Below are 16,864 nucleotides of genomic sequence, written 5' to 3' on the forward strand. Positions count from 1 at the left end.
GGACTATACTTAACGTTGATGTCCTAATCAATACCTTATATTGCAAACCTATACTTTTCCCTAAGATCTATTTCCATGTGTCCCACTTGGGTTTACAATAGGAGGACTATATTTGGAGGATAAGTATCATACTTCTTTTTTCTTAATTTTATGTTTAGGCTTTATATATGGGATAAAATAACCTCTGTCATACATTATAAGGATATTGTTGGCTTGGCATCAGACACAATGATGACATAATTCAACTATAATAGCTTATTACAGTTGACCAGCTATGTCATATCTTTACTACAAGCAATAAGAAACGTCACAATAAGGAAACTAGAGACAAGCTTTTATAAAGGGATTGCAGGCTCCCATGTATTATACAAAACAATTTAATTTTAACTGTTTTTCGACATCGCACAGTGTTTTATATTTGTTTTCAATTTGCTGCCTGCAAAACTTCAGAAAAGGAGATTTACTTTCGACCTGCCACCGAACAGAGAACAAAGAGTCTGTCGGATCCAATTTTTACTCTTTCGAACAGCACAGAATCAGCCGGATTTTGCTGGAGACCTGGCGTACTGCTTATTAAACCTGTACCAGCTCACCCAGTTTTTGAAGGTGGAGTAAGAGTCTTACATGAACGATCAAGAACAGGTGGTAACAGGTTCTTTGTAAAGGACTTATACTCCCTTTCAAATACTGCTGTTTGCATGAAAACTCAATAAATAATTACACCTGGCAACACAATGAGACGGTAAATAATGGATGTGTTTAGACCGCACCTGAGCAGACTCTGTACAGGTGGGAAGGAGTGGAAAGGATTTTTCTATACACAATACCACATTCAAGCACACATTTGAATTCAGAGCTTGGAAAATGTGACACCTTCAGACAGGAGCTGGGTGAGTGCAAACTAAAATCATGACTGCTATCAAAGCTGGGGGCATTTTTTGTTGTTTAAAAAACATTTAAAAAAGTGGGAAGTTGCAAAGTTTTTCTTTTGAACTGAAACAAAGGGGCCCTGTTCTGCAGCAAATCCTTTCCTGCTAATGCACAGGGTAGGAGTGTCAGTTGGGAAACATCGGTTACATCGCGGGTGCAGCAGATGAGATGACTCGTCAGTGGGGATGTCTTTATGTCCCCTGCTTTCACCCAGGTGTCACCGGTGAAACACAAATCCCTGTAGTATGATAAACTGTCCATGTTGGGTAGAATATCCAGCCACAGGCAGGGACGAATTTTAACTATACAAAACCAAAGGGGATGATGGACGGAGTGTTGAACATTGCAAGCACTCACCCCAGTCAACTGATCTGGGTTTAATCCATCATCATTCTTTAGCTCACTCCGCCACCCAAGTTCAGACATGACCATATGCAAATCAGTCTGACCCTGTGCTTCATGGGAACAGTCCATCCTGAACTGCCAAGCCATGTCTTCCCTGGACCGGAAACACGCATCCTGGGTCTGGTTTCTGGTTAATCAGCCGTCATCAGCCAGGCTAGCTTGAATCCAGTGGCAAAGTGAGCAAGGGACCCAAGTCTGGGCATACCCAGCCAACTTAGGGCGAACAAAGCAAAACCAAAGGGGATGATGGGCGGAGTGTTGAACACTGCAATCACTCACACCCAGTCAACTGATCTGGGTTTAATCCATCATCATTCTTTAGCGCACTCCGCCACCCCAGTTCAGACATGGCCATATGCAAATCAGTCTGACCCTGTGCCTCATGGAAACAGTCCAGCCCGAACTGCCAAGCCATGTCTACCCTGGACCGGAAACAAGCATCCTGGGACCGGTTTCTGGTTAATCAGCCGTCATCAGCCAGGCTAGCTTGAATCCAGTGGCAAAGTGAGGAAGGGACCCACGTCTGGGCATACCCAGCCAACTCAGGGCGAACAAAGCAAAACGAAAGGGGAGGATGGACGGAGTGTTGAACATTGCAAGCCCTCACCCCCATTCAACTGATCTGGGTTTAATCTATCATATCATCATTCTTTATCTCACTCCGCCACCCAAGTTCAGACATGGCCATATGCAAATTAGTCTGACCCTGTGCTTCATGGGAACAGTCCATCCTGAACTGCCAAGCCATGTCTTCCCTGGACCGGAAACACGCATCCTGGGTCTGGTTTCTGGTTAATCAGCCATCATCAGCCAGGCTAGCTTGAATCCAGTGGCAAAGTGAGCAAGGGACCCACGTCTGGGCATACCCAGCCAACTTAGGGCGAACAAAGCAAAACCAAAGGGGATGATGGGCGGAGTGTTGAACACTGCAATCACTCACACCCAGTCAACTGATCTGGGTTTAATCCATCATCATTCTTTAGCGCACTCCGCCACCCCAGTTCAGACATGGCCATATGCAAATCAGTCTGACCCTGTGCCTCATGGAAACAGTCCAGCCCGAACTGCCAAGCCATGTCTACCCTGGACCGGAAACAAGCATCCTGGGACCGGTTTCTGGCTAATCAGCCGTCATCAGCCAGGCTAGCTTGAATCCAGTGGCAAAGTGAGCAAGGGACCCACGTCTGGGCATACCCAGCCAACTCAGGGCGAACAAAGCAAAACCAAAGGGGAGGATGGACGGAGTGTTGAACATTGCAAGCCCTCACCCCCATTCAACTGATCTGGGTTTAATCTATCATATCATCATTCTTTATCTCACTCCGCCACCCCAGTTCAGACATGGCCATATGCAAATCAGTCTGACCCTGTGCTTCATGGGAACAGTCCATCCCGAACTGCCAAGCCATGTCTTCCCTGGACCGGAAACAAGCATCCTGGGTCCGGTTTCTGGCTAATCAGCCGTCATCAGCCAGGCTAGCTTGAATCCAGTGGCAAAGTGAGCAAGGGACCCACGTCTGGGAATACCCCGCCAACTTAGCAAAACCAAAGGGTATGATGGACAGAGTGTTGAACATTGCAAGCACTCGCCCCGAGTCAACTGGCCCTAGGATGCTTGTTTCCAGTACAGGGAGGACCTGGCTTGGCAGTTCGGTCTCGACTGTTCCCAGGAGGCAAAGGGTCAAGACTGATTTGCATATTGCTGGGTTCAAACTGGAATGGCATGTTGAGCAAAAAAACGATGGATTTAGGCCCAGATCTCTGTACTGGGGTGAATGTATGGCAGTGTTCTGCATTCTGTCCATCAAATTTTCTTTTTACGAATTTTAACTATGCCAACATTAGGCAAGTCGGTGCAGAACAGTGTCCTGTTGTCGAGCCAGTGCATCAGTGTGGAGTGATAAACAGTGTCCAGGGCAGACGCCATGTCTAGCAAAACTATTGCCACAGCTCCATTTGAATTTACTGTACTTGTGACATTGTCCCTAATAGTTTCCATGCCAAGCCCCAGGTGGAATCCAGTTTGGTGACCCGGAAAAACAAGGTTTGTTAGAAGGTGGATCTTTCCAAGATTTTGCATAAGAACGGACATTGCACACTGGCATACAGGTAGAAGACTCTGTTAGACTGATGCTTTTTAAGAATATCAAGATTCAGCTGCTCATTTATGTGTGAAGTTTCAATCTGGACTGGAGCGACCTCAGCTGCCACCTGTGCTGTGCTTTGTGGGTCCTGTAGGACTTGTATTCTGGATTAGGTGTTCACAGGTGAGCTGAGGGCCCACTTGTATCTACAGTGTGGGTTCAAGGAATTACTAAGTAGTTATTTTTTTGAGGCGGGTCATTGACACTGGAACTGCAGAAGCTTAACTTCATGAGCCAATCGCCCAATTTAAATTAAAAGGTACATGGGATAAAGGAAGAGAGTCTATCCAACATAACATAAGTCCACCCTGGAGCGAAAACAGAGAAAACATATAGAACCATGTAGATGCTCTGCAGAGTGCATAGGGGGGAAACACAAGAAATTGTGCTCTATGGAGTTAACAAAGGAGTTAAGAAGAGCAACCCAAATAATGAATTACTGGAGTACCCGGGAGCATAGGTGACCGTGAGGTACAAGTTGTGGGATGTAGTTATTCTGGCATTAGATAGGCTGAAGGAGAGGGAAGTTAGGGTAGGGAAGTATTTGACGATGGCCATAGAGCAAGGGTTCTGGCACCCAAACAGGGAAGACACCACAGGAAAACACCCATAAGAAGGATTCCCAGGCTGGACCGGGTGATATATATGTACATGTGGAAAGGTGGTACATACAGCCTAATCATTTAAGCGAGAAAGGAGTAACAGTTCCCAGTTATAAAGAAATATAGAACCAAGGGATTGCCTGGAAAGAAATACAATATTAGAAGGATCACAAATATACTCCAATTCAGGTGGTGTTCATAGGCTATTTTATCCAGGCATAATAAATACAATTGCATGATTTAGCAATGAAAACTACCTGCACAAGGCAAAGCTGTGCTGCACTCAATGTTACTGCCACTAATTTGTTATCCATCATGGTACCCTTGGCTGCAGGAAATGGCAGGAGTTGCACAGTGGAAACACAACAGAAGCAGAATCAAGCGAATGGACACATCCATTGCTTCAAGCTCTGCTCATCGTCGTTTACTAAGTTATGGCAGAGGGAGAATTGAGGGTCAGGGACAGGGGCATACAGTTCAATCAGGGGACAGAGGAAGGAGATCAGTCCTCCGGCTGGAAGGAAGTGAAGAAATACAATCCAAGTGTGATCACAAATGTAAATTAATGCAGGTAGAGTCGCAATCTTAAGACATTTGTGTCAGTCACAGTAATACAATACCATGTTGTTGTTCCTAAAAACCCTCTTGGAATAGCTTCCGGTTCTTTGGTGGCTATGGTACGAAGTTATCTGATATTTATACTTTCTTTGTGTGGGCGATTGGATCTCATGTTTGGGCAGCCTAATCCTGCACTGTCGGTTTGGGAAGAGCAAGGTCTTTTCCGCCTTCTTGAATTCCAAATGAACTTGTTTTTCTTCTTATCTTTGCCAGGAGGGAATAACATATTTTTGGGGTTTTTATGGAGGAGGTTTCACTAATGAGTTGCTTCTTATAAGAGGGATAGGGGAGCCAGAGGTTAATCAGCTATGGTGCTAGTTTAGGGTAGAGGGTTCTGCTTTGTGAGCATCTTTGGAACTTTAGGTGTATGATGCATGGGTCATTGCCAAGGATACATCAGTTGCCAATGCAGAGTGCCTTGAAGTCAAAGCATCTGGCGGTCGGTAGTTAGTACAGAACATAATGCACTTTTGAGATGCATTACCAAGGAAGAAGGTATAGGGGCTGTCTTGCTGTCACATTTAGATCCTTACAAAGCCTCCATACTAGAAGTGTAGACCCTACATAAAAACTATTTGTGTAGTCTCGTCGAGATGATAACAAGGATGGTGGTGGCCTCTAACTTCTAACGGAGACCTCGATGGGTGGGGTTATATCGAATTAGGGTGCAGAAGAAACTAACTAGGAGTGATGAAATGATACAGCTTTGAATTACACCAAAGAAATTGCTAAAAGGAGCAGCCATGAATGGGTGCTGTGAGATTATACTATACTTGCCTTAGAGGCAGAAGGAGATCCAGGCAGCCTGCGATGCTGCTTAGGATCCAAGTTCAACTATTCTTTGGAGTATGGTATTTAGTGGTCCATGTCAGAGTAGGTGGACGGATCAAGCAAAAGTGCTGTAGCCACTTCATTTCTGTCCCCAGTCATTTTCAGGTGATCCAAGATAGATATCCGAGCGGATTCCGTGCCTGTGGCTTGGTGGAAGCCAATTGATCTTCAGGGACTAAGGGCCTGATTTAGATCTCGGCAGACGGGTTACTCCGTCACAATGGTGCCTGACATCACGTCCGCCGAAATATAAATCCTATTATATCCTATTGGATTTATATTTCGGCAGATGGGATATCCGTCATCGTTGTGACAGAGTAACTCGTTCGCTGAGACCTAAATCAGGCCCTAGGTTTATTCTTTTGAGAAAGTCAGAGTGCTTTGCTGTACCTTCCCAATACCAGCTACATTTTGTATAATTCCCAAAAACCTACCATGGATACCTAAGAATCTGGCACAGCTGTAAACCGTTAGTAACTAAGCACTGTTGAACAACCCTGATTTCAGAGAAACAGACTACATACCCTCCTACCTGGACATGGCTCTGCAATCCCTAATACTTTGGCAATGCCATAAATGGAAAGGGTGTGCTGCAAATCCTTCAATACCCCGGCAGTGGTGTTCACTTCTTGATAGAGGGGCACTGGTGAACATTCCTTAGTTTCAGAAAACTGCACGCACCTCCAATGCTTTTAGATTGTCTTATAGCTTGTGAAGTTTCAGTCAGCCAAACCGTTTACCAATCCACCAAGTAAGCGTCTAAATACAAGGGGCGGCTCCTCCGCTAAGGCGGAGGAGTGTCACCCCACTGCTCTCAGGGCAGTGGAAAAGAGAAAAATAAAATGATAATAACGTTATTATCATTTTATTTTTTGTTGCTGCGGGACTGGGTTAGGCGGAGTTGGTGGCACAGGGAGGAAGAGTGGTTCATGCATTTAAGTGCGCATGACGGTTTGGCTGGACGTCTTGGGCCTGCCAAACAGTCATTGCTCACTCTTCATGTTCTCCGCCAGGCTGTATTACAGCTTGGGTGGAGAACATGCACAGGCCCCCTGTCCCCATCTGAGCACCGAACCACGGCACTCAGACTAGTCACAACGCTGCATTGCAGCGTTGTACCTGGCTTACTGGAGCCTGTGTGCTTCCTGCTTCCTCCGGACTCTGAGTCAGGAAGAGAAGCGGAGAGATGACAAGGAGAGACAGCGGACAAGGTAAATATTTTTTCCCAATTTTTTTTTAAAGCCCCCGCCTCGCCAACCGAAGTCTCTACCAGCTGCCACTGCCAAATACTTAAGCAACCTAGTCTTGTCACAGACCTTTTTACATACCTAAACATAAAACAGGAATTACTTTCTTGTAAGGTGTAGGCTCCCCTAATAGCTCTGCTAGGAAAGACATCAGACTCCACCCCCAAGTCTGAAATCCCAATGTCAAAGTCGCTTCTATCCAATCCCATCTGAGTAGATATAGAAAAACGTATATGTTACCTTCTCATTCTGTAACCCATCTCTGGGGCCCACCTCGACTATTTTGACTTCTTTGGGGAAGGACGCACTCGCAGATGTGTTCAGCTGTAAACCAAATAGGATAGACTTTCAGAAATGTAGAGCATGTGGAGTCTAATGCACACAGATCACTTCAGTTATGTCACAAGGCCATGTACCTGCGTACTTTATGTATACATACACTTCGAAGTTAAAAAGATATCTATGCACAATAAGCATGCTTGCTTCAAATATAAAATGCCTTTAAGAACTGGTTAACAAGGCTTTGGTTTTTTTTTTCACTGGTTCCAGTAACCCTGGGTCCCCAATCTGCCTATTCCTTACCTTTGTATTTTACTGCCACAGTGGGAGAATGCATTGCATGAAAAGGCATATCGCCAGGATCAGTACATTGTTTATTTCCTCCATCCTTGATTGATGCCATATTAACAGTAGTATAACTTTTATTTAAAACCCTACTCCAGCCGTCAATAACATGCTGTGTTTCTCCAAGTGTCTGGGAATACAACCTGGATTCCGACAACTCTACATTCACTTTCACGCTCACCCTGCACTCACAGTGATCACACTGCACTCACCATGCATTTGTGCTGTTTACCCTGTACTCACCTTACAGTCACACGAGCACACTACTCGCCCTGCACTCATGTGACACTTCACTCTGCAATCTCACTCAAACAAGTACATCACTAACCATGCATTAATTCGTCCCACTCTGCACTTTCACCCACACCTAAACTCATATGGTCACATCACTCACCTTGCAGTCACTCCTCTCACCCTACTCTCACACTGTCGGTTTGCTAACCGCGCACTCACATAGTCACAACTGTCACTCAAACAGCTCACTCTTCTCTCACATGGGCACGGCACTCACCCTGCACTCACACCAAGCAAACAAGCAGATTACTCATCCTCGAGCGAAACCACTAACCGTGCACTCCCTCGTCTCAACCTGCACTCACACAGACAAACCTCTCAGCTTGCACTGATGCAGGCACTCTGTTAACCCAACTTGCACACAGGGACAATAGTCTGCCAACACACATAGGGACACCTATCACTCTACCTTTACTTCTTTTGCCATGCACTCACCAGTCACTCTCACAGATCACTCTTCACTCTCGCCGCTCACCCTGCATTTACACCACTCACACCACCTTGCACTTACTCTGCACACACTCCTCTCATCCAACACTTAAATGGGCCCTCCCCTCAAATTGCATTCATGCAGCTCATCGGACACCCAAATCCGCACATTTTTCACCCTACACTCGTACACTCACACTATTTACCATCACCCAGTACTTACATGAGCACACCTCTTACTCTGCACATATAAAAATTACACAACTCTCAGTAATATACACTTATTTCTACAAAGGCACCCAAAGAATAACTGCACTTTCCGTAGTACTAGATACTTACTTATTTCCATCTGCAATAACGGGCTGGTACAAGAGGGCAGAGTGAACTGAGAATGTGGGATGGCAAGAGGATGGAGAATAGGGCTGAGGCTTTGGGATCTGGTGCTGGTTTGAAGATCATGTGACACCTTCAGCCAGTCCTGGCTTTCCATTCACTACAATACTTCATTCAGGGAAATGTAGTTTTTGTTTTTACTTTATAAGTTCGGTCTGAGAATCCCAAAATGCAAAGTGCTACTGGATAAAATTCATGGTTGCCGAAGTAATCAAGCATTTCATGAGATCAGTTGGATGCTGCGATAGTACATGTTTCTCCAGGGCCTTGTTACCATGGATATCTCTGCCCCTCACCAGTCTACCCAAAGGCAGTAGACTCTCCTTATTGAATTGGAACGTCACTGGTCTTAGAGAGACGGTTAATAACCCTTCCTGGCAGTCATTTATTAAGAAATATGATACTGTAGCCATGCAGGAGACCTGGGCCACCTCGCCGGAGAAAGCGTTGGGTGGCCTTATGGTTTGGGTTTGTTCAAATTTGTGTGAATGTCAAATCCATTGATACTGGATCCCCATGTTTTCAAATTTTGCAGGTTCGGGATAGACGTACCCGTTTTGTATTATATGTGGTTAATTTTTACAATAATGATTTTGTTAATTTGAATTGTATACCTTTTGCTCAGTTTTTATTTTTCTCTAATTTGTTACCACGTGGAATTAGTCCGATAATACAACCACCGTATTTGCTCTGCAGAGATTTTAATGGTAAACTGGGCAACCCAATACTGAGAGTCGGGCCTTTGAATGGAGATGCTCAGGTAGCAACCCGTGATGTGAGGTGGAGAACTGGCTAGCTATTTAGCAAAGCATGACTTAGTCAAATTAGTAGAAACATTTTCTGAGGGTGAGTTCCAATTACCTACATATAGAGGTCATGGTCGACCATCTCCTATTGATTACATTTTTGTGTCCAGAAACCTTTCACTTTGTTAGTAGTGAGTGGGTTTATACAAACGGATTGGGGTGACCATAATGCACTTTCTATTTTGGGATTTCTCCTCCTAAATAGGTCCCAACCCACTCCTGTAAATCTACCAGCACATTACTCTGGTGACTGCCTTAGGCCGATCTGGAGACTTAGCAACCCCTCCGATGTTCTAGCATCCCTTTTGAACCTGCATCAAGGATTATTTTTCAACTGGTTGGCAGAAACCTGCAGCGACCGTATGTGGTTACCTTACAATAGCCTAACTTTGGCTATAAACAGTTACTTTTATAACCCAATCGAGCTCACGCAAACGTACAACAGTGGTTCGATAAGTCATGCTCAGTGGCTAATCGCCGTCTAAGATGGGCTTTATTTTTTATCCCTAGAGTGCAAGTTGATGTCATGCCGGCCCGCTTGACCTATAAACATGCACTTCAGAAAAGGAAGGAAGCTCTGCATAAAAGTGATTGGGAGCTGTTAGAGACAGCACCAGCGGGGTCAATAGCATTACTTTTTGGAATACAGTAAAGAGCAATCAACAAGAAACGCACGCACTAGCTCCCTGCAGATTGGGTGACTCATTTTACCACCATTTACAATTTTGAAGAGAATGTAAAGTTAGACTTCTCCCTACGAACAAAGTTATATAATTCTCTACAACTTAACCTTTAGTTGTTGGAGGTGGAGGTGGCCATATGTCAGTGTACAGGTGGGAAAGCCCCCAGGTCGGATGGGATCCCGATCAATCTCCTAAAATGCAACAGAGTTATGGGGCCCATTGATCACCAACATTTTTAATAGCGCACTGAACACTCATATTCCGCAATCTTCGTCCCTATCGACTAACATGCCCATTTAAAAAACAGGAGATCGTATAGCCCACAAATGTTAAAGACCAATCTCACTCAGACAGTACAGTTAAAGTAGTTGGAAGAGCAATTTACAATCGTCCTGTTGAGTGGGCTGAAGAGCATAACATTTTCTCACCCTACCAGTGTTCTGCTGGGGACTAGGAACAACTGAGCTGTGTTTAAATTTGAGCTTAATTATAAATGCATACACTATGGCCAAGCTCTGCCCCTTGTGTTTGGGGATTATGACCTTTCCTTGGCCTTAGACTCAGTGAATTGGTCAAAAGTGTGGTTAATGCTGCTGGAAGTTGGGATTGAGGCTTCCCTGGTTAACTTTTTTTGCATTACCTTCACGCTGATTTGAAAGCTAAGGTGGGTATTATTCTGAAAGGTGACATGTCCCCTGAGGTTTGTTCGAAGTGTGGAGTGTGCCAGGAATGCATATTGGCTCCTCTACTTTTTTTTATATATACTAATGATCTCTGTCCCTACCTGACATCCAGCCTCGTTGCTACCCCTAGGATTGCCATAGTCCAGCTACCTGGGTTGTTATATGGGGACGATGCGGTCCTACTGGCGTACATAACTAAAGCTTATGTGAACTAGTGGACCAATTTGTGCTCATCATGAGTAATCTAGATCTGACCACAAATCGTATAGCCCACAAATGTTAAAATTCACAAATTATGACTTGCAGGCCTGGTAAAAGTACCTTAACCCCCTGGCTGCGGCCGGAATTCCCGCCTGTGCGGGACATTCTGATCGCGGGCGTGGTCATGACGGCTCCCGGCCGTCATCAGCACACGCCCACCGTAACTGATGACGACCGGGAGCCGTCATCAGCACCGAAGGGGTTAAGCCGGCTCATTTCTAACGGACAATCTTTGGTTGGTGTTAAAGAGTTGAGTTACTTAGAAGTTACATTTAACTCTGCAGCCACCTGGTACTCATGCCGCTTGAAGCTTAGCAGATCAGCAGGAGTCATTTAAAAAATGTCCAGCCCCTCACTCAAAAGTAATATTTTTCACTGTCAAAAATGTACAACTCTCAATGTATTCCTGGTGCAGTGTATGGTGGAGGGGTTTAGGGCTACCATAATGCCTCTTCACTTCAGTCTGAAGAAAACCCTATCTGTAAAAAGCTTTTATACCTCCCCTTCAACAGCCTCACGCTAGATCGCCAATTCAGAGCTTGAGCAGCAATACATTGAGTGCATAGTCCACATGGTGCCCCTGTTGTTTTGGATCAGTATCTGAGTGAATCCCCATGACAAGCTATGCAGGGATATTATTACGAACTATCTCGGCCTGGATAAAGGATGGGATAAATGAACGGTTCAGCGTTTAGATCTTCAGTTCTGTGAAGAAAGGAGATTTGCATTGGAGAGTATGAAAAGCACAGCATTACTGTTTTATAGGCTGCTCTCTTCCCATGAGCCAGTTTTTTACCTTGGACTTGAATTAACTCATTGGGAGAGATCCTTGCTCTTTCGGTTTATCTCTAACACTGTACGGCGTCGTTTGTGTTTTGCTGGTCCTTATACCAACTTGAGGAGCTCCGTATGCACAAATGCACTTTCTCAAGTCTTTGTTAAAACCCCTAGGCTATCGCAGATGTAAAGAAGCACTACAGCATCTGCAATTGTTAAACACACCAAATATCTGTTTTAGAATACACTCTTTTTTTTATTTTTATTTTTTTTAACTTTTTATTATTAGTGCAGAAATCAGTGGTGTACATCACAGTCATACAGTTAAAACGTACCATGGGAAAATCAAAGCAAAAGAAAGGAGGTTACAAACATGTGGTGTTACTCAATACATTTCGTCATCAATACACTCTTTTTTTAAAGCTGCTATCAGAGCCAGGAGAATGATGGAGGGTTAACATATTACTTAAGGTTATAATGGACTTCTTTTATATGATTGCCACACTTGTTTCGGGTGATTTCTTTTATCCCTTTTATCTTCTTTAACTTGTTTTTAACAGTCTCACTATTGACAATTTACACATTTAATCACTTGAATGAGCACCATATGTATTTATTATTGGTTGCTGATGTGCATTGATTGAGATATTTTGCTGTTTTAAGGAATTTTATTCATTTGATGTTTCAATCATGGAACTTTCCCTTAACGTTGTTGTATTATTATGTTGTCTTTTATGGCCTGTCTAGCCGAATAACGAATGATTGATTCAGGTTAGAAAGTGGATTAGTTATTTCCATTATTATGTAACTGCTTGCTCCACAACTGAAACCAAATATAAGCTCTGTACAGCTATTTTAGGGAAGTGCACTTTTCATTCACATCATACAAGATATTGACATGGCAATATATTATTATTTTTGAATAGCACATAGAGAATATGTTCTTATTAAACTTCACTAAAAGGCAAGACATGTATAGCAGAAGCAGCAGCACAGCAAGTGTTTCTAACAATAAAAGAAGGCTGACTAATGGAAGTGTGAGTGGCAGTGTGTGTGTGAGTACAAATGTATGAAAGAGTGAAAGAGATATAGTGAGAATGAGTGTGAGAGAATATGTGTGTGTGAGTATGTGTGTTATGCGTGCATGTGTGCTGGAGGTCTGGTATACTGGAGGTTAGTCTTACCTTATAGACAAGGGCACTAGGAGCATATGGATGGGAGTTGTTACCTATGGCAAACTGCTGGCACCGACATGCTTTTATTAAAACACAGTCATTGGATAGGGGGACTAGAACTGTCTAACTGAGAAAGCTGCTATCCCAGTCATACCCAACGGCAGGGACAAAGAACACGGGCTGCCACTCCTGGTCAAAGAACCTGACACGATGCATATGCGGTAGATCCATAGCAAAATATTGGAACTGATATTTAAGGTAATTCTTCTCATAAGATTTCCTGTACTCATTTTATAGGGAGCATCAATGGGCAAAATGCTACCAGAGGTAATTTTTATAGGAACCCATAACAATGGCTGAAGTACCCATGGTAAATTTCTGGCATGGTCATATTGTATGTACTCCTTGGCATAAGGGACTCACCCATGAAAAAATGCTGACCTTGGTATAGTGGAAGTCATTTTCTGACTCATGACATTTGAAAGAAATGGGATTTACTCATAGGAAAGGCCAGGCTTCCTTGGTGCACCATGAAAGTACTGGAATATTTCATGAATGCACTATAAGGGTCTGCAGAGTTTTAGAAAATTTGACCCCAAAAGCTTCTCAGGGGAGAAGCCCACTCTCCCTTAAATGACCTATAAGAAATCTGTTAACTTGTTTTGCTTGCTGGAATTTGAAGGAAGCATCACACCCACCACTTACATAGATCTTTACCCTGCACTAGTGAGTAGAATTTTCAGTGTGTAGGGAGACAGTTTAAGAGTTGAGTGTGCACTGTCTCTCCGGTGGACACTCAATAGGAGCGTAGATTTCGTAATGAAATAAAAGCATTGTCTAATCGTAAACTGAATCTAAATGCCTACATTTAAAAAGTGGCTAAGCCTATCGCTCTCTTAAGCCATCTGAAATTTTTCCCAATTCATAGTCAAAAGTGAGCCATGTGCACGCAGGTTTTACAACCGGATCAAGAGGGGTTGGGGGTGATGATGAAGAGGCAATCCTCCCTCATGGTGGAAAAGACCTGGATAGACGACCAGGGCAGGTTCGCCATGCTGTCGGGCAAGTGGGAGGGGAAAACGATTAACATCGTTTCAGTAAACATGCCACCAGCGCTACATAACATAGCTGGTTCCCAGTGCATTCCTACTGACGGTGCACGAGGGCGAACTCCTGACCGGGGGTGACTAACATGACAATGAAAGATCTCCAAGATAGACTTCCCAAAAAGGTGCAGCCTCGTCGCCCCTCAGTATTGTCCAACTTTATAGGAGCGATGGGCCTGGCGGATCTCTGGCGCACTCAAAACCCGCAGGCACAGCAATTCACTTTTTACTCTGGAGCACATAATTGTCACTAGCGCATAGCCTTCATCTTGCTACATGCAGATACGGTCTCTGACCTTAGGGAAGAACATCAGTTGGTGCGGGGCATATCGGACCATTCTCCTCTATGGGCCTGCTATTCAGCAGAAACACAAAATGCTCGACGTGGTATATCGCTGCACCCGTGGGGCTTGAAGGTGCCTAACATTAAAAAAGGACTAATTCAGGCCACCAAAGCCTATTTCGAAGAAAATAAGAACTCGGTAGACTATGCACTGGCTTTCTGAGAAGCTTATAAGACCATCATAAAATAGGAAGGACTCTCTCTCATGTTAGGATATAAAGGAGAAAAGAGGGTTCCATGAAGGAGTTGGAGGGAAACATACTGCAATTAGAGAACCAACTAGCCAGGAATCACACCGAAGAGACAACACATACATTGCAGCTCAAGAGACAGGAATATCGAGATCTAGCTATTGAGGCAGGCAGAGCCAAGCTGTCTGCAACAAGAGATAGAACATATGAACACAGTGATTAAACTGGGAAGCTACTGGCCTGGCTAGAGAGATGTGAAAGGACGAATAGATGGGTGCATACTATTACCACAGACTCAGGAGAGGTATTGAGGAATCTGCAAGAGATTGTGGATGCATTCGCACAGCACTATACTGCTATATACACCGAGATTCCAACTGCCACAGCGGAAGCCTCTAGAGCCCTATTAGCAGATCTGCCACTCCTGGTACTTACTCCAGATGATGTGTCAGACTCGGAAAGAGACATCATGGTGGAGAAAATAACCTCTGCTATCCATAGTATTCAATCTGGGAAAGCAATGGGACTGAATGGTCTTCCAATCGACTTATACAAGACAGTGGCATCACAAGTGGAACCACATCTACTGCAAATGTACATAGAGAGCATGGGGAGCGGAGGGCTGCTGTCAGATCAATGACTGGCCTCAATAGTAGTTATGCATAAACCCAGTATGCCGGCAGATTGCTGCTCCTATTTTACTCTTAAATGCCGAAATTAAAATACTGGCTAAGATTCTCGCTTCCAGACTCATACATCACATCTCATCTGATACACCCAGAACAATCGCGTTTCATGTCAGGAAGGAATACAGCGCTCACTCTGTGCCGTGTCCACGTGGTAATAGGAAGGAAGGAAACCATCAGAGAGGATGCTGTGGTGATGTCCTTGGGCATGGCATGGCTTGGGCATAGCATTTGACACAGTGGAGTGGCCATATTTATTTGCAGTGCTGGAGAAAATGGGGTTCTGTTCCAAATACCGGGCAAGGATTTGACTCTTGTACTTGGGACTCATGCACAGGCGGTGGTAAACAGGCGTTCCTCTGTTGAAATTCACATTGCGGAGAAGTATTTGCCAAGGTGTCCCCTATCGCCACTCCTATTCGTGTTGGTCCATGAACCGTTGGCGGTGTGGACCAGGACATTGGCTGGCGGGTCTCATATCGCTTGAGGGTGCCATATTAACCGCAACCACACCTCGGGGGACTGACCCGACATCTGTTGTCTGCACGGTGAAAGCATGGCAACACATTGCCAGACGTCTACAAGCCCCCATGCTACACTCACCTTTACTTCCTCTGGTGTATCACCCTAGGATGCCGGTTTTAAAGGCGCCTATAAAAAACTAAAGCTAAATACGATATCACTTGCTGGGGGAACTTTAATTTAAATAAAAAATTCCATACACTGCAGCAGCTGCTTTCAAAACAACCACACTTTCCCATGGATATTTTTCTCTATGTCCGGTTGCGACAAGGTATTAAAGAATACACCTCTGTATACCAACTGGAGCCTCAGGAGGTTGCCCCACTGCGCAAAATATTACGCAATGACACTGCCTCACATTTAGTTTCTACATTCTACCACAGCCTATACACCAACATGGCTTCAACCCATTGCGCTGCTAAAGAAAAATGGATTGCTGAGACGGGGTAAGAAATCACTGACAAGCAATGGACATATTGTTGCATTCAGACAGAACAAATCTCATCTAGTACTCGCTTATGCATCACACATTATACATTTTTGCACCGCACTTACTACACTACGGTCAAAATGCGTTGATATAAACTACGCGAAAACGACAAATGCGACCGGTGTGGCATGGAGGAGGCGGACTTCCTGCACCTCGCTTGGGATTGCAGCACTGTACATGCTTACTGGCGACAGGTGATTGCAGCATTGGAACAGAAGACTTCACTGCAGCTCCAGCTTTTCCCCTTGCTGGCCCTATTAGGGTACAGGGAGAATCTGGTTGTGGTGCATCGAAGATTTGTATAATTTGGTCTCCTGCTGGCTAAAAGGAGAATAGCATGCAGATGGGTCGGGGCAGGGCTCCCAAATTTAAGGAATGGATCAGTGACTTGATATTTTGGCAGGAACAAACATTCACATATGCAGAACTCCTCCCCCTCACTTCGCATCCTCAGGATATCTGGGACCCCCTAAAGCGTATATACTTGCGCACCCGATCGATACCATGAGCACTACACCCGACAATGGCAGTTGAACATAGTATCTGGCCTTATGGCCGCCTCTACACGATGCATGCATATTATGAAGCAGAGATTGTGGATTCAGCTTACTCAGACATGTTCCC

At 44.5% G+C, this 16,864-nt stretch overlaps 1 protein-coding gene across 1 annotated transcript in view; it reads right to left on the bottom strand.

The window, feature by feature from the left end:
• HMGCL (3-hydroxy-3-methylglutaryl-CoA lyase) overlaps window positions 1–16,864 on the bottom strand; it is a 218,970-nt gene that overhangs the window by 79,746 nt on the left and 122,360 nt on the right. The window contains exon 2 of the mRNA XM_078680817.1: window positions 7,018–7,101. Within this exon, the coding sequence (XP_078536943.1) occupies window positions 7,018–7,101 (84 nt within the window). The remainder of the gene's footprint in view (window positions 1–7,017; window positions 7,102–16,864) is intronic.

The sequence above is a fragment of the Lissotriton helveticus genome, chromosome 3_1, assembly GCF_964261635.1.
Source record: "Lissotriton helveticus chromosome 3_1, aLisHel1.1, whole genome shotgun sequence".
Classification (NCBI taxonomy): Eukaryota; Metazoa; Chordata; class Amphibia; order Caudata; family Salamandridae; genus Lissotriton; species Lissotriton helveticus.